The sequence below is a fragment of the Lampetra planeri genome, chromosome 37, assembly GCF_965212315.1.
Source record: "Lampetra planeri chromosome 37, kcLamPlan1.2.h2, whole genome shotgun sequence".
In the NCBI taxonomy this organism is placed as follows: Eukaryota; Metazoa; Chordata; class Hyperoartia; order Petromyzontiformes; family Petromyzontidae; genus Lampetra; species Lampetra planeri.
In genome coordinates, this window is record NC_136143.1 from 1,935,710 (window position 1) to 1,963,356 (window position 27,647).

At 52.7% G+C, this 27,647-nt stretch overlaps 1 protein-coding gene across 1 annotated transcript; it reads right to left on the reverse strand.

Moving 5' to 3' along the window:
- LOC144730875 (uncharacterized) lies at positions 1–27,335 on the reverse strand. Its single transcript, XM_078611674.1, has 9 exons — positions 26,875–27,335; positions 24,045–24,084; positions 23,552–23,639; positions 22,433–22,521; positions 21,774–21,873; positions 19,851–19,963; positions 19,182–19,234; positions 17,637–17,802; positions 1–14,951 (listed from the first exon to the last, which is right to left on the reverse strand). Exons 1-9 carry the CDS (start codon positions 26,898–26,900, stop codon positions 14,718–14,720), a joined length of 909 nt encoding a protein of 302 aa, XP_078467800.1. The 5' UTR covers positions 26,901–27,335; the 3' UTR covers positions 1–14,717.
- Positions 27,336–27,647: the final 312 nt, after the last annotated feature.

The following is a 27,647-nucleotide window of genomic DNA, read 5'->3' on the forward strand; positions in this document are numbered from 1 at the left end:
TTTTATTACTACGCTCGAGATTTTATTAGCCCTTGTTAACCAACCGAGCCACCCGTGTGTGTGTGCGGGCCAGCAAGGCGCTTCTAACCCACACTCTGGTGGCGTGCAGCCCTATTCTATGCTGCGCTCTCTGTTAAACCGCTTTCCTCTCGTCCTTAACCCGAACTAACCCTCTCCTACGGATCCTACTCTCCGCTCTGAGGTGTTGTAAGGCGCGTAATACGATACCGTCTGTAGACCTTGGTGACCTTGCGGCGCTCAGATCGTCCTGCAGACAATCTAGCGGCTCGCCCGATGACTCCTTTGTCGCTGACTCCGTGTCAAAACTCCAGAAGAAGAGAGTTCCCTACTGCCCCTGCGTTTTCTTTTAAACTATTCACATCAAAGGCTAGGCGCCCCCGTCCCGACCGCCTTGGTCTCTCGACCAATCCTGAGCCTAGGATTTCCCGCTCTTTTGCGATCCCGCCGGCCTTTGACCTTTCGACCAATCAGTCGCCCCGGGTCCTGATCCCAGCTATCTGCCCTGCTGACCCGTGTTTGTGTTTGTATGCGTTTCTAACTGCGGGGCTCTCTGAGCTCGCCGTGGTCGTGCGATCTCAAATCCGCCCACGGCGCCGCAGTGTTACTTGGCCTGGGAAGGGTCCTGTCCAATTCCCTGGCCCTGAGAAACCGTGGGGTAACCCCCCGAGGGGGCCCTCGGGTGAAAACTCATGGTAGGTGACCCGACCACGAGGCCCTACGTGGGTGCGGGTGCGTGCTTATGTGGGGGGGGGTGATGGGGGGCAGTGCAGTGGTGGAAGCCGGGCGGCTCCCTGGCTCGGCAGAGCGGCCCCGTCGCTGTGGCACCACAGCGCACGGTGCGCAATTCGGCTCCGTGCGCTTCACGGGTGTTCTCCACGCACGGGGAGGTGGGGTCCCTGATGGTGGAACTCGGCTCCCTGGCCGAGCTGAACGGAGTGTCGCTCTTCGTCGACGAGTGCCACGTCGCGGGCGCTGTCGCTGGCGCCGAGGGGCAGTGCCCGGATCCGCGTGCAGCTCCCCGCAGCCCCACTCCGCCGCCCACCTCCAGCGCCGCGTGCCGGCCTCCGTGTTCACGCAGGGAGCACGGATCGGGCTCCTCCTCGACTCGCTCTCGAGAGTCCGGGGTGGGGGGGGGGCCAGAGTCCCCGACGCTGAGTGACGACGGTGATTCGGGGCAGAGCTTCTTGGTGCCAGCTGCCGGGTGCCGCTCCGCGTGGTTCTGTGAACTTGCTGATCTCATGAAGGGCAGCAGCCGCGTGTGTGCGTTGTCAAGAGGCCACTGGTGTCAGTGGCGGTCGTGAGCGGAGGCCAGTGCATTGACCAGCTAATCAGCCATCAGTGGATTAATCATGGCTGCTGCTGCTGCTGATGTATTAGTGAAGGCTTGGGGAGGCCTTAATCCAGGAGTGCATAGACCCTGGCTGATGATGCTGATGGTGGTGAATTAGAGGAGGGGGCGAAGGCCAAGTGAGGCCTTCATCCAGCAGTAGATTGACTAAAGGCTCGTGTTTAGAATAAATGCATACGCAGAATTGTATTTATAAGTGCTGGAGAGCGAAGGAATGAACCCCTAATTGTGTCTACACTTACAGAAGCAAGTGTCATATTCAATCGGACGTAAGAATACCTTTGCTTTGTATACACCCACTGAATAAAGTTTAACACAAAATCGGATACTCAAAATCAAGCTTAAGACAAAAACAAACACCAGAATACAATGGTCGTCATTTTAATACAAAATCTGACGTAAGGATATAATAAACATCATACTTTTCGGGTTAATCACTGTTGATTCACTGCCAATCGATCCATGGATCGAGTAATCCCATTGGTTGGTATAGCGTCATGAGAAACACCTCCTCTCTTTTGACTTAAAGCTTTCGTGACTGCAGGAATTCATATTCTTTGGGTCTTTCGGTAAAGACACGTAGATAGGTTCAAAGAAAATAACCAAAAACTACGACGTTTCGATCGCAACACAAGCGGTCGTCATCAGGAAAAGGGGGTTAGCTTCTAAAGGCAAACTAGTTATAAAGGTTTAAAATGGGCCTAGCCCAAATGTTAGATTGGTGAGCGGCCTCCACAGCGAGCGCGCTGAGGTGGCTATGTTAATGTGAGAGATTAGCGTGTTAATGTGAGAGATTAGCATGTTAATGTGAGAGATGAGCGTGTTAATGTGAGAGATTAGCGTGTTAATGTGAGAAATTAGCATGTTAATGTGAGAGATTAGCATGTTAATGTGAGATCACAGAGCCACCGCCACGGCCAGGTACAGCGGGCGAAGGTGGCTGTGTCGAACAGCGGAGTGGCTTATCATGACCGTGTGGAAATTTATAGCAGCCGAATACTCTCAACGCGTGATGTTCATTGTAAATGTGGAGGGGAAAACCGGAGGGCCGTTTCCATCCACAGGCGCGGCAGTTGATGCAAGCGGCACGTTTATTTAACTCCCCGACGCCTCTGTCCGCCCAGCGAGGAGGTACGCCGCAGTCGATGGGCGTGTCACGCGGTGGTGGTGGTGGGGCAGAGTGTGGCTACTCACACCTCCTCCGAGACGTCTGGCCAGCGTGTGGAAGAGGAGACCAAAAACAACCGCTCGAGGAGCTCTCGAGGGCGTCTTCTGCCAGCAGCGGCGTGGGCAAGAAGTTGCCTTTAGCTTGTTTACCATTCACGATGGAGCCTCGAATTCAAAACGTGACAGATGCAACACTGTCAAGCGAGACACAATGGATCTTGAAGGCAAAGCGTACGTAAAAGTTTATTTTTAAGGATATCTATTATAAAAATACGTCAATGACTACGACAAACGCAGGCCCACAACTTGGCAACGCACGCACCAACACCAGGCGGCACCACTCCGTTTCACTTCGCTAACACTGGTCAACAAAAAATAAACATGTTTTTTCTGGCCTGGACTTTTGCAGCTGTTTTAGATTAATTTCAGGGTGCTGATTCCAAATCTCATCTCATTTTTATGCTATCGGCATACCCCATTTTCATTGATTTTACCCGAAATTAACTCTGTCACTTATGATTGCAAGTTGCTGCGAGTCCGTGACTGCTTTAGCGTTAAAATATGGTGCTGTATTTTTAGGATAGTGTGTTTATAATATAATTTTATGTAGATATCCACATTTATTTAATATTTTTCTTATGCAGTTTTTATTGAAAATGCAATATTTGATATCTCAAAAACCTGATGTGATAAACAAAAACTGATGCCAGATTTGGAATCAGCACCCCAAAATTACGTTAAAACCGTTGGAATACCTTATGCCAGAACAAGTGTGTTGACCAATGTAATCAACGTTGCGAAACTTAATACAAAAAAACCACGGAGTGGATACGGCCAAGGCAAGATAAGCGGAGGAAGACGTCGGAAGCGAGACGCCAGGAATATGAAGTACAAACACTCAGGACAGCTCCTGTGGCTGCTGCCGCCGCACAAGATGAGCCAAGGGAGACAAAGGGGGCAGGGCGTTGCTCCAGCAGTGGCAAGTCACACGATGATTACGACGGTACGCGGAATGTTATGCACAGGTACAAAAATACACACTTGCACTGGACATTTTTTGATTAAAAAAAAGATGATAACAATAATGACGATTTTATGGACCCTGAGTACTGTTCTTGGTTCTCACAGCTTTGCTAACTGCCAGTCACATACGCTACCACGAGGTCAAACCGACCCACCTAAGTGCAACATCAAGCATGTACAGTGAGGGAAAAAAGTATTTGATCCCCTGCTGATTTTGTACGTCTGCCCACTGACAAAGAAATGATCAGTCTATTATTTTAATGGTAGGTTTATTTAAACAGTGAGAGACAGAAGAACAAAAAAATCCAGAAAAACGCATGTCAAAAAATGTAATAAATTGATTTGCATTTTAATGAGGAAAATAAGTATTTGACCCCCTCTCAATCAGAAAGATTTCTGGCTCCCAGGTGTCTTTTATACAGGTGTAGGGGTCTTACGGAGGGAATATGTGTCGAGCTGATATGTATGGGATCCAACGGGAAACTAGCACAGTGGGCGGGGCTACGTCAGTGCACGGGCAGGTGCCCTCTACGACGTCCGCGCTTCGGACGTTACGATCCCCCGGGGCCCCACCCCTCAGGGAGGGGGATGTATAAAAGGGGAATGTATCGGGGGGCTAGAGAGAGTTGGGTTAGCTAAGAAGAGAAGACGGAAGACGTCCCAGATAGAGCCCTGGTCTCCCCCTGCTACGCCGTCCTTGTCAGGACCGCGCAGGCTCGAGCCAGTGGCGTGGTGCCAGAGCCAGAGCCAGGGTTGGTCTGGACTCTGAGTACCGGGCCCGACTGACCAGTGTCGGGCCAAGATAGCCTCCCCTAGTCCACGAGAGGAGGACTCTGAGGCAGGCTAGGGTTAGCTAGGAGAGGTGTCCCCAGAAAGACGGGTGAGGGGGCCGATACCCCCTCAAGTGTGTATGTCACGACGGTTGTTGTAATAAAACTCAGTGTGCCTCAACCCCGGGTGTCGACCTGTATTCGACGGTACTACATCTGGCGTCAGAAGTAAACAACGAACATGGACACGCGCCGAACAGCTCGGGCCGGGGTGCAGGAGGCGGAGGACACCGCGGGAAGTGCGGTACCAGAGACGGCTGAGGGGGCCAACGAGCAGCCGGGACCGAATGCGTCCTTACCGGGCCATCGGGAGGAAGGGGAGTCGCTGTCCGACGGGCTGCGGCTGGCGCACGCGAGGTTGGCGGAGCTGCTATACGCTGCTGCCGCCACACTCGAGACCATCACTCGGCTGGGGGCTGCTGGACCACCGCGAGGCGAGGACAGCCGACGGCCGTTGCACCTTCCCGCCATTTCTAACGACGGCACTTTTGAAAGTCCCGCCATCGCCGCAGCAGCTGCCGAGGGCGTGGCCAACCTCAACTTGGGGTCCGACATCGACTCCGCTGGAGCTGCCGCGTCACCGCCTTCGGACGGAGCGTCACTATCTGCGCGACAGGCGATTACAGCTGCCGTTCGTGCTGACGCTCGGCCGAGTCGCGGGGACATCAAAGTGCGGCCCTCCACGGCGGTCGCGGCACTACACCAAAGACTACCCCCGCTGAAGGAGTTCGTGGCTGAGGAGGGCGACTGGGGGGGATTTCAGCGGCGCTTCCTCGCGCATCAAGAGATGGCGGGGTGGTCAGACGACGAAGCCCTCTGCGCACTACCGGCGCTCCTTGACGGCGACGCCCTCGCCGCTCTTACGTCCGCATCGAGGGACAAGCGCTCTACTCTTCAGATGGCGCTGCAATTGCTGGCTGGGGTTTACGGACCATCGGCCGAGTGTAGGCAGCGATTCTACGACCGCCAGCGGGGTGCGAAGGAGTCGCCCCTCGCCTACCGTACCAGCCTTCTGGCGCTCGCAAAGACGGCCTTCCCTCGTATGGATGACCAAGGCGTCGACGCCATGGTCACCGAGAAGATCCTTCTGCTGGCGGACGACCTGGACGTCGCCATCGTCGCGCAGGAGGACGTGGAGATGGGTTCCCTCCAAGCGGCGCGCCTCCTCCACGCCAACCTCCTGTCGCAGCGAAGGAAGGCCAGCAGGGCAGCTGCCGGCCGTACGGTGGCTGCCGTCACCTCACCGACGGAGGAGGTCTACGCCGCCGACTTCCGACAGCAGCAACGGATGGGAGCGCGGGCGGACCGGGATGGCCCGACCCGCCCCGACCGCCCGTCTTCACCACCTGCGCTCCCGCACTGCTATAACTGCGGCGTCCGGGGCCACGTCGCCTTGGGGTGCCGTTCCCCTCGACAGCGGGGGACGACGCCTCGCCGGGACGCCGGCCCTCCTCCTCCTCCTCCCAAGCTCCACCGACATGACCCGGCGAGTCGCGGCACCCCACATGTTTGGCCAAAGCACACACCCGTTACACATGTACACACCGCAACGAACGGGGGGCCAACATTGCACACCATGGGGCCAACACGAACCACTATGGGGACCAAATTCGAACCAGCCCAGTGGTCCGTGTTGGCCCATCGCGTTCTAGCTGCGCCGTCGGGCTCGTCGGCCGTAGTAGGGTATATTGACGGGGTCGAAGTGCGTATCCTCGTCGATACAGGTGCGTCGACAACCATCATTTCGGAACTAATATACAACATTCTCCCTGTCCAAAGTCGTCCCTTGCTACCGGTTAATGTGCCATTCTACGCTGCTAATGGGGGCTCACTGGGTATCATGGGGCAGATTCGCGCGCAAATTTCGATCGGTGATATTAAATTGTCCGGCCCTATTTTTGTGTCCTCCTCGCTGGCGGTTCCGTGCCTGCTGGGGACGGATTTCTTGGGCAAGATGCCGATTCGGATCATGATTAATCAGGGTTGCATTGAACTCCCGTCGGGACGGCGGATGGCGTTTTTGCCTTCCCCTACTACGGATCGTTCGGCGCTCGCGACGGTACCCGCGTTTGTAGTTCAGACGGTTCGCGTGCCGCCAGGGGCACAAATGTTGGTACCCCTGAAGCTTCGTAGGCCCTTCGCTAAGGGTGTTGGGGACCAGGGTGTCCTGCTCGGCCCATCTAGGGCTGGGGTTAGCGGGCCGCATTTGATTCCCGCTCAGACCATTGTAAGGGGGGACGGGGACCCCTTCATCGCGGTCCTCAATGTGGGGTCGCAGGCCGTGGTAATTCCCCAGGGGACCGTGCTTGCTCACGCAACGCCGGTGCCCTGTGAGGAGTCTGTCGCAAATCACGTGCATGCTGCCACTCTGCCGACTCCACATTCGGACACCGATGAAGGGTGGCTTGAGGCGCTTTGTGCGGGATCGACGGACCTGTCGGATGTAGAGCGTCAAAAACTTAGGACACTATTGCGCGAATTCGCCGATGTGTTTAGTCAAAACAAATTCGATCTGGGCTGCACCCAATTGCTGCGTCACCATATTGATACTGGTGACAGCGCGCCCATACGCCAAAATCCCTTCCGGCTGAGTCCCGCCGAGAAGGACCATGTCAAATCGGCTGTTGATGACATGTTAGCCGCCGATATCATTTCTCCCTCTACCAGCCCGTGGGGAGCACCGATCGTTCTGGTAAAGAAACAGGATGGATCGTTGCGGTTTTGCGTCGATTTTCGCCGCCTCAACAAAATTTCCGTTGCTGACGCATACCCGCTTCCCCGTATTGATGAATCACTCGACGCCTTGGCGGGGGCGCGATTCTTCTCCACATTGGATTTGCTTTCGGGATTCTGGCAGCTTCCTCTGGATGATGAATCTAAGCCTAAAACCGCTTTCCGTACGCCACATGGTCTCTTCCAATTTAACCGGTTGCCGATGGGATTACACTCGGCGCCGGCGACTTTCCAGCGATTGATGGAATTGGTTTTGGCTGGATTGCAGTGGGATTCGTGTTTAATCTATTTGGACGACGTTATCGTCTTTAGCAGAACATTCGACGAGCATCTCCAGAGGTTGCGGGCCGTTTTCCTCAAAATGCGGGCTGCTAATTTGAAATTTAAACCCCAAAAGTGTCATTTGTTGCGCGAATCGGTACGTTATTTGGGGCACATCGTAGGGCGCTCGGGTATTGCTACCGATCCCGCCAAAACGCAGTGCGTCAGCTCCTGGCCGACTCCCACCTCGGTGGGAGAGGTCAGGAGCTTTGTGGGTTTCGCGTCATACTACCGACGTTTTGTCGCGGACTTTGCCACCATTGCTAAACCCCTGCACGCTTTGACGTCAAAGGGGGTCCGTTTCTATTGGGGACAGGAGGAGGAGGCTGCGTTTCGCTCACTTCGGGACGCTCTGGTTAATGCCCCTCCCCTGGTTTATCCAGATTTCTCAAAACCCTTTGTGCTCGATACTGACGCGAGCAACACAGGTATTGGGGGCGTGCTGTCCCAGGTGGTCGAGGGCGTCGAACGGGTGGTCGCGTACGGTAGCCGAGTGTTGTCTCCGGCGGAGCAACGATATTGTGTCACGCGTCGGGAACTGCTGGCAATTGTCTACTTCATCCAGCAGTACCGGCCGTATCTGTACGGACAGTGTTTCACCGTCCGTACAGACCATGCAGCGCTACAGTACGCCCTGCGAGTCCAACAACCATCGGGACAATTGTCTCGATGGCTGGAGGTTCTCCAGGATTTTGATTTTCAGACCACGTACCGTAAGGGCGTTCGCCACACCAACGCGGACGCCCTGTCACGCATGCCGACCACCCCCGAATGCGCATGCCTCCTGGGGTCGGGTCGGTGCAGGCATCCTGCTGAATTGCCTGTCCCGGTCTTGGCGGCTGCTGATGACGCAGCATCAATGACTAATTCTATCGCACAACAGGGTTCTGATTCCCTGTTGGGGTTGCCTGCTACGGAATGGGGCCGGTTGCAAATGGAAGATACTTCCCTCCTTGCGTTGCGCCGCCGCGTCAGGGACCGGGGGCGGGGGAGGGGTGATGCCGACGCATGGGAAATGCTCGGTGGGTTGTTAATGCATTGGGACGGGAAATCCCATCGCCACCGGCTAGTGGTCCCTTCGGGGTTACGGGGTAGGGTGGTGTGGGCCGCTCACGAGCGCCTCCTCCACCTGGGTACCCAAAAGACCCTGGCCTTGCTCCAACTTGATTTCTTTTGGCCGGGCATGACAAGGGATGTCGGGGATCTGTTAGCATCGTGCCCTAGATGTGCGCAGCGCAAACCACCAGCGAAGGAGTCGAACCCGCCCCTGCAATCTATCAGGGTTTCCCGGGTGAACGAACTCGTCGCGCTGGACATTCTAGGACCGTTCCCCGCCACCCCTAGGGGAAATAGGTATTTGCTAACCGGGGTTGAATATTTCACGCGCTGGCCTATGGCCTGGCCCCTGGCCAACCAGTCGGCGGCAGCCATCGTGGAGGCCTTTGTCCAGGGATACGTCCTTGACAAAGGTGCTCCCGAGAGGCTGCTGACCGACCAGGGTAAACATTTTTCAAGCAAATTGCTCAAACAGGTCTGTGACATCCTTGGCACTAAAAAGATTCGCACCTCTCCATATCACCCACAAACCGACGGGATGGTCGAGCGGTTGCATCGTACCATCACGTCGATGCTGTCGCAGCACGTTTCTGACTCACAGACGGATTGGGATTTGAAAATTCAGGGGGTCCTGTCAGCATACCGGTTGGCCCCCCATACTGCGACGGGATTTTCCCCCTTTTTCCTTATGTATGGCCGCGAACCGGAGCCACCTGTTCAGGCCCAACTGCAGATCCCGGCGCCGCAAGGAAAAACTCAATTGGCCGAACACGTTAAATTCAACCTGGAAAAATTAACGGAGGCTCGGGATGCTGCCATGCAAAATTCTGCCAGGCGGCAGAGGGCTAATGAGCGCCTCAGAATGGGTCGCGCGCATGTAATACAGTGGAAGCCGGGGGACAGGGCGTGGTTGCACTGTCCCCAGGTACCGCTCGCGTCCTCCTCTAAACTGCTGCGACCGTGGCGGGGTCCCGTCGAGGTGGTTGAGGTCCTGAGACCTCAGTGCGTGCGCATTCAATGGGGGAGGCGCCGGTGGTTTGTACACCCTGCCAGGCTAAAACCCTTCGTTGCGGTGCGAGATCCCACTACACACGCGCGTGGCCAAGCATGTGGGGGGGCGTCCGACTCAGAGGGGTCTTCTCCGTTGCTCCCGCCTAACGTGCTGCCGGCTGTCCCACCCCCAGGCGCACCGGGAGTGACGGGCTCACGCCCGACGACCCCTGCAGGTGATGCTGAGGGTCTTGCGACGTCGGCAACAGACTCGCTCTGTGATGAACACCTGCCGGCCAACGACCTGCAGGCCGACGACCTGCCGGCCGCGCCTGTCCCGTGTGACGGGCCGGCGGCGAGGACGCGCGCAAAAATGCGCAGACTCTTGTGAAAAAAAAAGAGAGAAGAAAAAAAATTTTTTTTGAGTCTTTTGTGGTTTCTCCTTCCGGTGTACATTCGCATGTTGTGCTCACGGTGTGGGGCGTCCGTGCTGTGTTCCCGGCACGTGCCGCGCTGCGTTGTACGATTATTGTGTTGTGTGTGTTGTGTGTGTTGTGTGTGTTGTGTGTGTTGTGCGTCGTCTGTGGGGGGCTGGAGGGGGACTCCAGGTAAAGATACACGTGTATATACGCTCGTCCTACGGTTTTCGTATTTATTCGCGGGGGGGGTTCGTCGGATTATTTTTTTTCTTTCTTCCTGTTGTTCTGCTCGTTGCGTTATTGTTGAAAAAAAATGAGGCACACGCTGGGGTATCGAGGGCTGAATAAACTTTTATTGTCGATGTTGCAGCCGGGACGGCTGCGAGCTGTACAGGGGGGGGTGATGTAGGGGTCTTACGGAGGGAATATGTGTCGAGCTGATATGTATGGGATCCAACGGGAAACTAGCACAGTGGGCGGGGCTACGTCAGTGCACGGGCAGGTGCCCTCTACGACGTCCGCGCTTCGGACGTTACGATCCCCCGGGGCCCCACCCCTCAGGGAGGGGGATGTATAAAAGGGGAATGTATCGGGGGGCTAGAGAGAGTTGGGTTAGCTAAGAAGAGAAGACGGAAGACGTCCCAGATAGAGCCCTGGTCTCCCCCTGCTACGCCGTCCTTGTCAGGACCGCGCAGGCTCGAGCCAGTGGCGTGGTGCCAGAGCCAGAGCCAGGGTTGGTCTGGACTCTGAGTACCGGGCCCGACTGACCAGTGTCGGGCCAAGATAGCCTCCCCTAGTCCACGAGAGGAGGACTCTGAGGCAGGCTAGGGTTAGCTAGGAGAGGTGTCCCCAGAAAGACGGGTGAGGGGGCCGATACCCCCTCAAGTGTGTATGTCACGACGGTTGTTGTAATAAAACTCAGTGTGCCTCAACCCCGGGTGTCGACCTGTATTCGACGGTACTACACAGGTAACGAGCTGAGATTAGGAGCACACTCTGAAAGGGAGTGCTCCTAATCTCAGCTTGTTACCTGTATAAAAGACACCTGTTCACAGAAGCGTTCAATCAATCAGATTCCAAACTCTCCACCATGGCCAAGACCAAAGAGCTCTCCAAGGATGTCAGGGACAAGATTGTAGACCTACACAAGGCTGGAATGGGCTACAAGACCATCGCCAAGCAGCTTGGTGAGAAGGTGACAACAGTTGGTGCGATTATTCGCAAATGGAAGAAACACAAAAGAACTGTCAATCTCCCTCGGGCTGGGGCTCCATGCAAGATCTCACCTCGTGGAGTTGCAATGATCATGAGAACGGTGAGGAATCAGCCCAGAACTACACGGGAGGATCTTGTCAATGATATCAAGGCAGCTGGGACCTTAGTCACCAAGAAAACAGTTGGTAACACACTACGCCAGGAAGGACTGAAATCCTGCAGCGCCCGCAAGGTCCCCCTGCTCAAGAAAGCACATATACATGCCCGACTGAAGTTTGCCAATGAACATCTGAATGATTAAAAGGACAACTGGGTGAAAGTGTTGTGGTCAGATGAGACCAAAATGGAGCTCTTTGGCATCAACTCAACTCGCCGTGTTTGGAGGTGGAGGAATGCTGCCTATGACCCCAAGAACACCATCCCCACCGTCAAACATGGAGGTGGAAACATTATGCTTTGGGGGTGTTTTTCTGCTAAGGGGACAGGACAACTTCACCGCATCAAAGGGAAGATGGACGGGGCCATGTACCGTCAAATCTTGGGTGATAACCTCCTTCCCTCAGCCAGGGCATTGAGAATGGGTCGTGGATAGGTATTCCAGCATGACAATGACCTAAAACACACGGCCAAGGCAACAAAGGAGTGGCTCAAGAAGAAGCACATTAAGGTCCTGGAGTGGCCTAGCCAGTCTCCAGACCTTAATCCCATAGACAATCTGTGGAGGGAGCTGAAGGTTCGAGTTGCCAAACGTCAGCCTCGAAACCTGAATGACTTGGAGAAGATCTGCAAAGAGGAGTGGGACAAAATCCCTCCTGAGATGTGTGCGAACCTGGTGACCAACTACAAAAAACGTCTGACCTCTGTGATTGCCAACAAGGATTTTGCCACCAAGTACTAAGTCATGTTTTGCAGAGGGGTCAAATACTTATTTCCCTCATTAAAATGCAAATCAATTAATAACATTTTTTACATGCGTTTTTCTGGATTTTTTGTTGTTGTTATTCTGTCTCTCACTGTTCAAATAAATATACCATTAAAATTATAGACTGATCATTTCTTTGTCAGTGGGCAAACGTACAAAGTCAGCAGGGGATCAAATACGTTTTTCCCTCACTGTACATCATATTAACGGGATAAACCTGGAAACATTACACTCACCAATAAGCAAAATCAAGAACCGGCTATCTGGACCGTGACGTCATTCAATACTTCGTAGAAAGTGAACTCAAAATGTATTTTTAAAACTCCAGACGTTCGTCAATAACACCGCGACCTTAAAAAGTATATGTTGGGCAATGTCACTCAACCTCTCTGTGCTCTGAAGAAGGGTCATTGCCCAAAACGTCACCGGTTAAATGTCTTGTTCCTAACGAATGTGTTACTGGAGGAATCCGATGAGCTATAAAGCTCTTCCTCGAATATGTCCAGTATCAGCACCAGTATCACAAAATACTGAACTCAAAAAAGCCGACTTGAATTTCTGTTATAAAATAAACTCCTTAAAAAAAGTAAAAAAAAACGGTTTTATAAACAACTTCGTTTGACTCACGATCGAAAAGTACGTCTATGCTTTTTGTGCGAGCCGATTCCACAGTTTAGGGACAACGGTGTTTTTGACCTACACAAAAATATATCATTAATAAGCCGTCCATACAAAAATTGTAATTGCTTGAAAGGAGGCAATTAATTGATGAATTGTCACCGGATCTGAGTTCGTGTGCAACATGTGGAATTGATTGGACAACAGGAAGTAGACTAACTTTTGATTACAAGATTTGACCACGACAAACACAGGTGAAGTTGAATAGAACCGTTGAAAAAGCATGCCTTGGATAAGATTAGCAAAGTTGTTTGTTGACATTAGCAAGGAAGTTAGGCCCGAATGCATAAGGTGGCTTCTAAAAGAATGAGTGAATCCCTCAGTGGGCTTTGCCTGGTAGGATGTGTTGTATTTGTTTGTGTTTGGTTGATTTGTTTACCTTTCTTGTACTTTTCACTGATATCGTGCTTCAGCATTGTTTGTTGTAGTAACATTATAACCCGCCCCTACTGGAGATCTGTGAAAAAGAGCTTTATATTATAGCTCATCGAATGGCAGTCTAAATACATATTCTGATTTTAATTCTGCTTACAGGTTCTGAGGGATGAAAGCAAAGTAATGCAGGCAACGCTGGAAAAGGTGAGACTGGGTGAGGATCAAATGAAGCTGGTGAGGGCACAGCCAGAGATCAACGAGTGCAAGTGATGGCAGGGGTAGCGTGCGGCGAGGCAGATACGTTGCCGGTGAGGACCACCTCCGGTAGGGGTGAGCGTGGCAGAATCAAGTCGGGTTTGTTTCGTTTGACCAGGCGAGAGCTCAAGAGGCGAGGAGAAGTCTCGCTTGCAAGCGTGGCCTGGGTACGTACGGTGCGAAAGAAGTTCAACGTGCATGCATATGTGGAAAGGGCAGGTGAGCGGGAAGTAAGAGTGAGTGAGGTTCAGTGAGGGTGACGTCGGTTGAGAGTGAGTGAAGTGGAATGGCACGGGCACAACTCCCTATTTCAATGTGGTGGGGGGGGGCTATGCAAGGTCCAACTGTGACCCCCCCTCCTCTCTCCCGACTCACTTTTACTGAAATGGCTACGGATCGTTGTTAACCCAGTATACAATAGCATGTAGGCTAGGACTATATGTTGTTGTGAGGTATCTCACAACACCAGTCTCACGGTGACGGTCTTAATAACAAAAAGATGTAAATGTTTCAATACTCACAATTAAGTAATCGTTGCGTCTTTCATGCCAGCCCATCACTCGAGGATTTCCTCAAAGAGGTGGATCAAACAACTCGATGCTGCTCTATTGATACGGGCTTGGTCCACGGTAGATCGCAGGTAATTTTGTATTCATATTTTTCTAAATACGTTTTCTTCACATTTTGTTACTTGTTTATCTGTTGCTTCGGGGCCCCCTTGTGGCCAACTGTGCCCCGATGCGTCGCATTCGCTGCCATGCCCCATAGCTGCGCCCCTGTTGAATGGGTCCAGTTCAGTGTTGGCAAGAGGCGTGAGAGGTGTAAGCAAGGAGTGGGGAACCTATTCCTTACCGAGAGCCAAAGAGGAAATAAAAAAAATAACTTTGGTGGTCAAATAAACGTTAACATTCACACCTCTGCCACTTCTGCCTCGGTAATATGCCCCTGGCAGTGGGAGAAGTGACGGGAGCGTGGCGCTAAAACTACAAACGCAGTGGCTGTGAGGTCGAAAATACTCCCCTCCGGTACTCGATCAGTGCAGTTACGGACGCTTGCAGAGCCGGACGAAACGTCTGACTGCGAGTCGGGCGCTCACAGCCCGGCAAGGAGGGAGACCGGCAAGGAGGACACCGCCGCAGAGATGGAGCGACGCTGCCGGCTCCGTGCAGACTGAGACGGTGAGAGACGGCGACGGCTTAGGGAGACCTTCATGCAGTGTACGGACGACGGCTGACTACGACGGAGATGACGGGTACAAAAAAGTGATCGTTTTACAACCGGTACGCGGGGCAAAAATGCTCCCGAAGCACGCAGACGGCCCCACGTGATGCAGGCCTCACCCCCACCGCCGATCGCCGTGAGACTCAGGTCTTGTTCTTGTAGGCCTTGAATATGGCGTTGAGCGGCAGGTCGGGGCACGCTGTCTCGCAGGCGGTGTCCTCGTGGTCATCGTGGAAGGAGTCTTCCATGAGCCGCTTGTTCATCAGCACGGGCAGGCTGGGGTACGTGCGCCCGTCGCTGTCCGCACAGTACTGCAGCCACAGGTTGGGATCGTCTCTCTTCGCCGCCACCTCAGAGTTCACCATCTTGGGGTCGCCCTGCGAGCGAGCGAGACGGCGTGCGCGGGGAGGGGAGGGAGGGGAGACCAACGAGTAACGCGGGGAGGTTCTAGAGAGGCGTTTCCCGAGGAGAGAAGTCTCGACAAAACAATCCAGGGAAGGGCAAACGATCGGACGCATTCTCAACAGGTGACCGCTTGACGGATTGACATTGTGGAAGGAAGGATGGAAGGATGCCGGTGATGACGCGCGATGCCGGTGATGACGCTGCGTCGGTTTGAAACATTCAGGCTGGCCTGCCTACGATGCATCCTGGGTTTAACCTGCAGACTGGAATTTGTGAGGAGCTCACAGATCTTTGACAGGTCTGGACACAGTACCATCATCGGTGAGCTCCTCCGGCAGGTAAGGCGTTGGCTGGGTCACGCGGCCTACATGCCCAGCCAGTGCATGCCCAAGCAGCTTCTGTATAGCCAGATAGAGGGGGCTCAAGAAAAGATGGACTGATCTGGTACAGAAGGATGAGTGGACTTGGCAATGACGGGTACCAGAGGTGTCAAGATCAACCTCTATGGAGGAGGCTTGTGAAGGATGCTACTGGGCAGATGGAGGCAGTTGCTCTCCAACAACGACGGAGAGCAGAGGAGCAATGCTCACAATAACGTACAGAATACTGGGTGGCTAAAACACAGCAAGTTGACATGGTGGGGGACACAGCTGATGGATCTGCCAGTCATCTCAGCCAGTCAACCCATGGCAGCTGCGTCTGTCCCGTGATCACCTGTCAGCGAGCCTTCAACACTTCAAGTGATCTCAAAGTGCACATAGCCTGGCACAAGCGCAGTGTTGACATCACCGCAAGTTAGTAGCGAACGGCGGCTGTTGATGTTAATGATGATGCTGTGTTTGATGAGGCTGATGATGATGTGTATGATTCATACACACCACGTAATGATGAGGAAAAATATCTGTCGTGAAACCTTCCACCCCCCTGCACAGCCAAACAAATCAGATGGCCAAGCGGTGTACAAACAGTCACCGACGCGGCAGTTATTATTGTTAATGGCAGTGAGAATAATTCTCACGCAAACGAATGTAGCATTTAGACACGGCGGAGGACGGCTTGAGGATAGGTGAAGATCCATGAAGTCCGAATGAAATCTATAACCCAATAATGAGTGATGAATCACAATATTGGCGGTGAGCATCTACTACAAGTTGATGATCAGATTCAAAATCTTTATTGATGCTGGATAAATCCGATGATCTATGAAGCACTTTTTAACGGGTCAGACAGTTATAACAAACTTTACAAACAATGACTGGAGTGCAAAGTATAGGAAATGTAAAAATAGATCAAGTATATGAATACACGTGGCAAAAGTAAATCAGTTCCTGCCGATCACCCAGACGAGGCAAGCTAAACGTGTGGATTGGGCACATTCCTAACAGGCGTGAAGCCTGGCAGTCGTCGAGTTATGAAAGATAAGAATGTTGGCAAAATCACCAAGAGGCAGAGACAGGAGAATGCTGCTTGACGACTTCAAGGACGCAAGGGGGGCGTTCAGTGAACCGAAGAAGAACGTTCAAGAATGAAACAGGATGGAGAGAGCTTGAGAGGAAGTGATCAGCGGAATGGCTCGCGGGGAAGACAACGGTGGAAATGATTACAGAGCGCACGAGCCCACGGTACACGAGCCCACGGTACACGAACCCACGGTACACGAACCCACGGTACACGAGCCCAGAGTACACGAGCCCATGGTACACGAAACCACGGTACACGAACCCACGGAAGTTGAGTTGTCTGCGATGGTGAGGCCCACATCAGAGTTAATGTTGATGATGGCAGAAACAATGGCAGAGATGTACACAATACCGTTTAACACGCAGGCACGGTACCGTTTAACACGTAGACACGATACCGTTTAACACGTAGGCATGCTACCGATGCCTTAATTTACTCGTGCCACTGCACTGCTTCCCCACGCTTTTATTAACCATACTTCACCACAATGGTCGGTGTAGGTTGGTGAAGCAGGGGTTGGGGTCTAGGACCGGCACGGATGTCACCTCTGGCCACCGATGTTAGTCGCTGCCGGGAATCGAACCCAGCCAGTTGGGCTCATCGTAAAGTTGCGCTAACCACTGCACCACCACTCCCACGCCGATGTTTACGTTAAAAATAAGGAACTGCATTTGTGAGGAGGCTAAGATGCCTCGGCAATTCACGAGCACCTCACGTCACCTCTCATCGCAAGACTTCCAGTGCCTTGCTGCGGTCTCGCCAAGGGGACCCCTCATGGCAGCTGTCGCCGTGTGCCACAAATTGCAGGCAGCACCGGCCTACAAATCGGGGGGCTCTATTATCATCATTATTTTGCAGACAAGTATTATAATTTGGCAAATGTGGACCACCGCACATCAGTACACTTGGCTTCCTCTCACTCGTGATTGCACCTCCGATTGGCAGTTGGCTGCGTACGGCGCGGAAGCAGTTCAACATACATACGTAACATCGTGGTATCTTTAACATCCGCCGCGAAGCAGACAACGTGCAGCATTAACGGTTAATAGCCCGGGGCAGTATTAACCAGGGCGGCCGCGGGGATCGAACCGCGAACCTCTGCAACGAACCAGTGGGGGAAAACGGTCCGCGGCAGGATGGACCCCGGTCGCCGTGGCAGAAGAGGAGGTGGAGGTGGGGCGGTGGAGTGGGCTCACCTGGATGGTCACGTGCTCCGTGCCACCACCGTCAGCGACATTGATGGACAGCGCGAAGCTGCCCGTTTCGCGCTCCGACTCGGAGAAGCGCACCAGGTAGGTGCCGCTCGGTTGCCCCCGCAGCTTCTCCTCCGCCGCCGCGCTGCTCATGTGACCCGCGAACCAGCTAAGGGGAAAGGGGGCGTGGCAAAGGCGCAAAGGTGAAGGCGCAGCCCCTGCAATTGCTCACTCGTGCCACCGCTGGCGGACGGTGTGGCAGAGGGACATCCACCGTCCACTCCAGAGGAAGCACTAGAGAGCCCCTCGAGGGGGAATTTTGGAATAAACTAAACTATATTTTTATTTGTATTACCAGTTAAGGCCCACTGAGCTAGAAAGTTATTTTTCAGAAGCGGCCTGGGCACAATTGATAGCTCAACGAAGTGGCTTATCACGTGCAAATTTATAGGAGCCAAATACTCTAAACGCATGTTTCTAAATGTGGAGGGAAAAACTGGATCCAGAGAAAAATCCATGCAACCTCCAAATATAGAGTTGTCAGGGTCGGGATTGAACCCACAACCTCCTGTATACCAGGCGGGGGGGATAACATCTCGCCACCGGGGAATTTTTGAATACTTTTCCACGCTGAGCAGAAATCCTGAAAGGTATGGGAGCACCTACACTTTACCCCACCACATGCCGCCTTACAATCAACTGACTGCAGTGAAGTAATTTGTACTGCTGGGTGGACAGAGGTGGTGGGACCTAATAAACGTGTCCATTGTTTTAACTGGCACGCCGGGAGATCAAATCTAACCGGCGATCCCTACACTGCAAGTCCAGTGTGATCACGATGGCACGTTGGCAACATCCCATGGCACAGGGTACAATACGACGTCGCGTATTCGATATCCTAATCGCTGGGGACTCAGGTACAGTCGGATTTGTGAAGAAGTCAAATATGTGAACATCTATGGACGATGCCAGTTCCAGCGTGTACAAGTACTGCACTGGGTGGGGGTGGTTCATTGGTCAGGGCGGATACGTGGTGGTCAGACATGTGACCTGTGCTTCATAAACAATCCATCGTGCGACCGTCAAATTGATGAAAGAAATAAGTGCCGGCTAATGGCACTAAAAATTAAATCAGACCATGAGCACATCGTAATTGCGCCGCTCGCACAGCGCGAGGCCAACACGGAGGGCCGTGCTTCGGTATTTGTCTGCATTCGTTTCACGGTAGAGGGCGATGTTGCCGCGTGGCTTTTCCCACTTAATCGTCGAGGTCATTTTACTAATTTGGCAAATGTGGACCACGATGCTGGCACACACGGCCTCCTGTGTTTTCGTAAAATGTCGCGGAATCTTTAACGTGTACTGTGAAGTGCATGGCGCGTAGTATTTATGGTGAACGGTATTAACCAGGGCGGCCGCTGGGCATGAACTACGGTGAAAAACGTGGTGCCGCTTGGCCATGTCACTTGCCCTCAGCCGCCCAACTCCAGTGCTTCTGCATCGCTAACCTCTGACCTCCGATCTGTGTGCTCCTTCCTCTGCCCATACCTCATTTTCTGCTTCGACACGAGCACCTGTGACTCCGTCATGAGCAACTCCAGCTAGTGCGGGAAGACAACATCAAGAGGACAACACAGAATCACTTTGTTCATCGGCGAGGATTGTGTTAGTCTCAATCTCAGTCTCTGTGTGGGGAGGTTTAGTCTTGTCTCAGTGTGGTGAGGTTGAGCCTCGCCTCGGCGTTGAGAGATTAAATGTTGGTGAGAGGGGCGCACAATTTCCTTCCCAGCCAGTGAACCAGGTAAATCTTTGTCAATGCATCCACAGCCAGTTACCATCGTCGGTCTTCCTCAGGGCACCGAGGTCTCCGATGACGTTACTAAGTTACCTCAGTCTCCGTCTTCATTCAGACTCGTTAGTTTCACCTCGTCCCAGTCGCACTCTGGTCTCTGGTGAGTAGATGATGGTGGTGATGATGGCAGTGATTATTATGGTGATAGTGATAGTGATGATGATGGTCGTGGTGGTGGTATTAGTGGGCAGCGGGAGTCATCGTCACGCTCGACAACTATCATCCACTCACGGTCATCGTTGACCAAGATAAACACGCTTGGTTGACGAATGTTTCTGTCGCTAATTTCGTAATTCCCACCGGGCCGTCTGTTCGGTCGCACGCCCGGCGTCCCATCCCCACGTGGCTGCACGAGCGGAACTCACGTTGCACAGGCACACGCAGGTCTTCTTCTGATTGTAGACGATTTCCCTGAAGGGCCCGAACCAGCGCACCAGGTCGCAGAAGCTCGACAGACGAACGATGCTCTCCGTGTGATCTGCGGACCACCGACAGCGAGGCACGGCGGAGGGCGTGATGACAAACGCGTTACGCGGAGCGCGTGCCGGAATTATGCAGCGGTGTGGCAGTTAGCGGTCCGCGAGTACGACAACCAGTTTGAAGATGTCTGGCCAGTAGCGTCGAAGAGCAGGCCTCAATAACCCGTAGAGGCGCTCTGTATAGCGGGGCTGCACCTCTACCTTTGTATCCAGGTTGCAAGTTAACTGTGCTTACGGAAAAAAAGAAACCTCGACGGAGCATGCTGGTTTGAGTCATTATTATCTGCTCCCCACTCGTCGACTGCTGTGACAAGCGAGGGAAACGGACGACGCCTTCTCCGTCTTATCTTCACCCCCTTGCCCCCGTTATCCGAAGAGTGTTGAACTCGAAACTCTCTACCGTAGGTACGCGCTCGTAGATTATCTCCCGCGTTTGGCATTATCCGTGTTGTTTGTTCTATCCGGGCCACCTATCCCCACAATCGCCTCTCATAATCGAGTGTTGACCGTGGATAACACAGCCCACGTAAAACGTGGCCCGTACTTAGCGGCCTCTAGGGTCCACACGCCACACTCCATTCCGTTCCCCCGTGCAAACGCAGCCTATCGCTTGGGAAAGGCCAAGAGAGATATCGTATTAACGGAAGGAAGCTTCCCCGAGGCTTTCTCCTGGGCAAGGTTTGGAGGCATCGACGGCTTTGGCTACGATGACAAATTTTTTGTTTTGGTTTATTCTCAAACATTCAGTGACGTTCGGCACTTCCCTACTGAGTGGTTTGTGTTAAACCCGGAGCAGGGGTCTGGTGAGCTGGTTCAAACATTCGGGCCAAACCGGATCCCACAGCGGACCGGCGAAAAACCAAACAGAGGGGAAGAAAAAATAATTCTCTTTTATCGACAAACAAGCGCTGAGGAGTGCAGATAACAGGATGCCTTTGCTTACCCTTCTGGGTAACTTTTATCCTTACCCGTGTATTGACAGTTACATTTGTAAGTGCAATTGTATTGAGGTGTAGTGACATGGAATGGGTCACTATGGAACATAGCGCTGGTTGCTGGCAGAAAAGGGGATCTGCGGTTGCAGCAGCCCTGCCTGTCAGCAAATCGCGTGATAAGCAGAGAGAGATGTAGGGCAAAGGTGATAGAGGGGGCATGTGAGGTAAGCGGGGAACCCACGAGCAGGTTCTGGAAGGGGGGCGTGGCCGGGGGAGTAACGAGGCCGCACCGGGAGGATAAAAGGGGACCCCGAGCGAACGTTTGGGGCTGTTGCGTGGAGTGGAATCCCGTCGGGCTGCTGGAGTCTTCGTCACCGTCTTCACCTTCTCGGCGTTGACAGTCAGCCAAGTCTGTCGGCTGTCCTGACTGAAAGTGTAGTTCCCTCTTGTACCCTGTGAAGGCTGTGATAAATAGAGTGCCTCCTTCTCCTCGTGTCTCTGAGTGCATCACTATAGAGACGCTGTGTGGTGTTGTCTTAGTGGGATCTGGGACTGTTATTACTACATTATCTATTTAACGTATTTATCTTAGTAATTTGCTTACCTTTCCTATACTTTGCAGTCCTATAATTTTTTTTTATTGTTTGTTGTTGTAACTTTCTGACCCGCCCCCACCAGACATTCATGAAAAAGAGCTTCATAGCTCATCGGATTTCTCCAGTAGAAATAAACATTCCGATTCTGATAAAGATTCTGATACTTAAACCTGCGACGCTGCCTACTGACCCCCCCCCCCCCCCGCTCGCCTAGAGGCCCTGCCAGGCTTTGACTGCGTCGAATAATCCCGGAAAAAGATGAACGTCGAGTCACTCACATTCGATGCGGACCACGTGTGCGAGGAACTTCATGATGGACGTGCTATGGCTGGCGCCAGGAAACAATTCCTTCAGGTGTTTCATAATATTCCCGAAAGGCTGGCACAAGAAACACGAACAAAAACACAGAGATTATTTTATTATTTGTAACGATTTTTATTTTACCAGGTAAGGCCCACTGAGCTATGTAGCTCTTTTTTAGAAGCGACCTGGCCACAAATGACAGCACAACGAAGTGGCTCATCATGTGGATATTTATAGCAGCCAAATACTCTAAACGCTTGTTTATAAATGTGGAGGGAAAAGCTGGAGGACGATCACAGGGAGAACATGCAAACTCCAAATATATACAACAGGCATCAGGGCCAGGTTGGAACCCACGACCTCCTGTATACCAGGCGAGGTAGTTAACATCTCGCCACCGTGGCGAGTTGAGGTTACAAACTTTTAAACACCCAATCGCGCCGTATTTGGTATTTGCACCATCCTCATCACCCAATGGCATCCCGAAGGTGCGATGCCTAACGGATGGGTATAGTCTGCCAGTGGGGGCGACATTGCCGCGCGTGGTCTTTACGCAAGTTAGTGATTTGTGGGTGAGAGTGAGTGAGCGGGCAGGCGGGCGGCGGACGGATTGCGGATGCCTTGTGCGAGTTACCCGGCTGTCGTGGGGAGCGGTTCCCGAGTTCATCCAGAATCTGACGTTGTGCTCACTGTACAAGTCGCGCTCTTCACCCGACAGGAATGCTGCAGCCAGCGTGGACATTGAGGGTCAGTAAACCGCATGCTCGATCGGAAACCCGTTCCATAAGCGACAACAAAACCCATCAACACAACAGAATAATCTATGTGCGGGCTGTAAACAATAACAAGTAACAGCACGTAAGAAACGTGTGCTGCTACCGCTGCTCACAAACGGCAGGAAGGCATGACTCCCATCATCCCTTGCATGTATGTCATGTGACCACTACACGGCATGTACTAAAATTCTCCCAGCCCCATCAATGAGCAGGCAAAGCGGTGTCAGCATGACATTGCGCGCAAGGCATGATGGGAGTCTTGCCTTCTTGCTGCTTGTGAGCGGTAGCAGCAGAAGCGCACCTTTGCGTGCTGTAATTTCACAACCCGCATGAGGAGAACATTGGGTCTGTTCCCTGAACACATTCACCCACGACGTCACTCGGCTTGCAATAGCCAGTGGTGGCGAGATGTTAACTCCTTCGCCTGGTATGCAGGAGGTCGTGGGTTCATTTCTGAAACCTGACGCCTGTATAATTGAAGTTTACATGGCCTCCCTAAAGTTGCATGGATTTTTCTCCGGGTCCTCTGGTTTTTCCTTTCAAGTTTAGAATCAACTTGCATTTAGAGTATTTGGCTACTATAACTGTCCACGCGATGCGCCACTTTGGTAAGCTATTATTTTTGGACAGGTCGCTTCTGAAAAAAAGCTATATAGCTCAGTGGGCTTCCCAGGTGAATAAATACTTAAATGGTAGCTCCTGATTGGCCTGTGAAGCAGGCGACCTTTGTGATGACACAGCGGCTTCGCGTGAAGTTGAGGCTCGCGGCGTTGGCCGTGAGCGGGAATCGAACTATCGGTCGACTCAAATTAGTACCTGTTGCGGTGTGTAAACATCGCCACGAGGGAGCAAAAAAAAGGCGGCCGGGCGTGATGCTGTGTGCCGTGCCAGCCTTCATAGGCGCCGCTCACTAACAGCACTTGCCCCAACAGTCTGTTCAGGCTAGAGGGGGGATCATTTGTCCTTGCATTGCTCACCCAGCATGGTGCCGCGTTGCTGCGGGTTTGGAGGGTAGTCGTTCTGGAAGGAGAAATGTTCGTTGTCTGGGTCGTGCTCGGGCGACACCTGCAAACAGCGGCGTGGTGAATATTAAACGTGTACGGCGCTTTCCGTGGATCCACTGCCGGATGAGGGCCCTCCACCACGACATGACGACCTGCGCACGGCAGCGGTCGCCCGCCCAAGCACTATCCAGGCCCCACCCCGCTTAGCTGCCGAGGCCTCATGAGATCGGGCGCACTCCGGATAAGTCGGTCATAGGCCCGCTGAATGTATACGGGGCGCTCTGTTTGAATGTCACATTGGTGCATGTAAACACGGCTCTTGCACCGACCCGCACCCACTCAGCAGCGCGGTCAAATAACTCCCACGCATACCCGCACGGCGTGGGGAGGGCCCTATCCAGCAGTGGATTGAAAATGAATAAGAAACGGAGAGGAGAGGTGGGGGGTGCATTTGGTGTCCACTCACGGGCGTTGTCAATGTCCCCTCCTCTATGCCGGCAGCCATGCTGAGGAAGACACAAAGGGGACAGCGAGTTGATCCTGCCCACGTCGACACGACGAGCCTTGCGAGCTGCCGATCTCACCCGGGTTACCCGTCGTGGACACTCGGGTTACCCGCCGTGGACACTCGGGTTACCCGCCGTGGACACTCGGGTTACCCGCCGTGAACACTCGGGTTACCCGCCGTGGACACTCGGGTTACCTGCCATGGACACCCGGGTTACCCGCCGTGGACACTCGGGTTACCCGCCGGGCTCGCAGAATCTACGGCCCGCAACTTCATTTCACACAAATCAAACGGGCCGCGACCAAACATGGCCGACCACTTGACAGCGGCCCGCTAACGATACTTATCCGTCACCGCGAGCATCTTAGGCGCACTAATCGGGTCCCGGAGGATGGTGTTTGCGACCTGGCCACAGCGCGCTCGGCCGCTCTCGTCTCTGCACGCGCCACTCTCTGCCCAGTCTACACACCGCTTCCTGCTCACGTTACGCTTGGACAACGCTCCGGCAGGGTGTCTGCATGCGGTTGGCCACGGAGAGGGAGTTTCAAAGTCGCATTCGACCTTCAGTTCATTTATTTATGTATTGACGTTTTGTAAGGCACAAAGACACGGTAAAGGGCTTCAGGTGCGCCTTACAGTAAAATGTATACAAAAACACACACACAATGATTTTGTCTAACATATCCTTGAAAATTAGGAAGTTTTAGTTTCTTTCTAACTAGAAGAATCTCAGTGGCAAGGTGCAGTTTGGCAGGCAGAGAGCATCCCAAATCTCAGAGCCAAGGACAGAAAAAGCCCAAGGTCCAAAACTTTTTTCCAAAAGCGTGACAGTTATCGTCATCTTTATTGTGATCACTATTTTGTGTAATAATAGGGTTTTTCCCCTTTTTTCTGGCAACAAAACTGAAACCTTTTTACAAGGAATCATGTGTGCATTAACCACAATTGTCTTTGAGCTGTACGCATTTTGGCGTCCTCTGGTCTAGCACCAATGGAGACGAGGCTCAAAAGAAAGCCGTCTCTGGTGTGGACCAATCAGTTTCAAGGACAATGCAGATATTATGAGAGTGTGTTTTTTGTTTGCATTTTGACCACAAGTATTGTGGTTAATGCACATATAATTCCTTGTAAAAAGGTTTCAGTTTCGTTGCCAGACAAAAGGGGAAACCCCCTATTATTATATTTTGGTACTGGCAAAGGAGGTCTAATGATGTAAACACTATTTTGTATTTTGTACTTTTTGTTTAGGTGCCATTTATTTTGTAGTAAGGTTTTCATTTGCTTGACAGTCGCTGTATATGGGATTTGGTGCCTATATTTAATGAATGCACAGCATTATGGGATGCACAGGATTCTGCTGTGTTTCTACAGACTGGTCGTTATGCTGTAGGCCCCAGAGGGATACTTCTTGAATGAAGCCCAAACCTGGTCGGCCCTTCAGTCACGAGGCTCAGTGAGGCTTTCCTGGCTAAACAGGCCTCACGACATGGCGTTGACTCTCATACCTGGCCGGCACGATCACCCAGACATCGGCCGTGGCAAATCACCTGTGCTCAACGAGTAAACCTCGCGACGTGGTGGGCGGCCGTCTCGACGGGGTCGAGCTGAATTCAACGCGGAGGCCTTCGCCACCGACGTTACGATTCATCGTCAGTCGTTGGGTCGTGAAACCCTCCTCCACCCGACACGGCCAATTCATGAAGTTGTCACGTGACCAAACTTGACACCGGTGAAATTTCGATTTAAAGCCTTCGTGACTGCAGGGATTCATCTTCTTGGTTCTTTCGGTAAAGTCACATAGAAGGGTAATAATAAAATAATAAAAATACAACATAATAAAATACAATTCTCACGACGTTTCGGCCACAACGCAAGCAGCCGTCCTCAGGTGAAGAACAGGTCTGTCGGAAAGACAGCATCTGAATGAACACCACCAAGCTTGGCAGCGTATATTTAAGCTGGGTTAGGGGAGGAAGGGCGCCTTGACAAAGGACCTGTTCTTTACCTGAGGTCGGCTGCTTGCGTTGTGGCCAAAACGTCGTGAGAATTCAATTTTATTATTTTTATTTTTATTATTTTATTATTTCCCTTCTACGTGACTTTACCGAAAGAACCAAGAAGTTTATACCGGTGGTGAAGCGGTGATAAAAACTTCGCGTTCGTTCGTCACGTGACAACTCTGTTCACTGGCTGTGTCGGGGTGGAGGAGGGTGTACGACACAGTTTACTTGCTCACACCATCTGACCCACACACTAATTGTGAACGTCAGCCTCGGCTCCACGGACTCACGTCGCCGTTTCATTGATGAGCCGCTCGATACCTGGTCTGTCCTCGATTTCATCACCACGGCAAATGACGTCATAATAGTAATTGTATTATGACGTCATCTTTAAATTGCCGATCCGCAGCACGGGGTGATGGATGCCACTGCTTGCTGTCACCCACCGACGAGACGGAGTTACATCTTCGCGGGGTCGGGAGAGGTAGCCACGGATTGGGGAGGAGGCCATCATCCAGCAGTGGATTGACCAAGGCTGGATGATGATTACGAGAATAAGTATGATGCACGTCCGCTCGAAATACTGTAACGTGCTCACTCACCTGTACACACACACGTGTCTCACCTGTACATACACACACACGCGTGTTTCACCTGTACACACACGTGTATCACATGTATACACACAGTCTCACTCACCTGTACACACACACGTGTCTCACTCACCTGTACACACACACACGTGTCTCACCTATACACACACACACGTGTATCACCTGTACACTCACGTGTGTCCGTCCGACCTTCGGCGCATCCACCGGTCACCCGCAGGTCACCGACCTCCCCCGGTGGAGTGACCTCCCCACTGAGAGGGACACTCTGATGACCCTGATGACCGACGCTGCTGACCGCTGAGTGGCGGTAACCCCCTCGCTCCCTCCGACTGTCACAACAAGCGGTCCCCGTCGACTCGGCGTGGAGCCTTCTTCACCAGACCGTTAGCGCGAGTGCCAAGCAGCGGTCGATAGCCGGACACACTATATAACTATACATATCCACACACGAAGTGTATGTGTGTGATGTGTTAACCGACTGAAGATAACCCAAAGGGCCCGTGCGGCGTTTGGACCGCACGCACTCGCACAGCGCTTCCTACAAACTCTCTGCCTGGAAGTGACGGCGTCGCCCGCTCCGCGCTGCCATTGGCTGTCACCGCGGGCAACGGCACCATGTGCTGCCAATGACGCAATGTATTATGTTAATGAGAGCATATATTATGTTAATGAGAGCATATGTTATGTTAATGAGAGCATATATTATGTTAATGAGAGCATATATTATGTTAATGAAGCTAGTGTGCTTCTGTTAAGGTTGTCCATACGTCGCTCGCTCGCATATATTATGTTAATGTCGCTCGCCACGCGCCTGATGTTCGCGCTTCACCGGCTCAAGGAATGGCTCCGTCTCCCACGTTGGCTTCCCTCTCTCGCACGCGTTCCATGTCATCGTTGCAGGCCGCCGCCGCCACTCCGTTGTCATTATTTGACCCCGAGGCGTGACG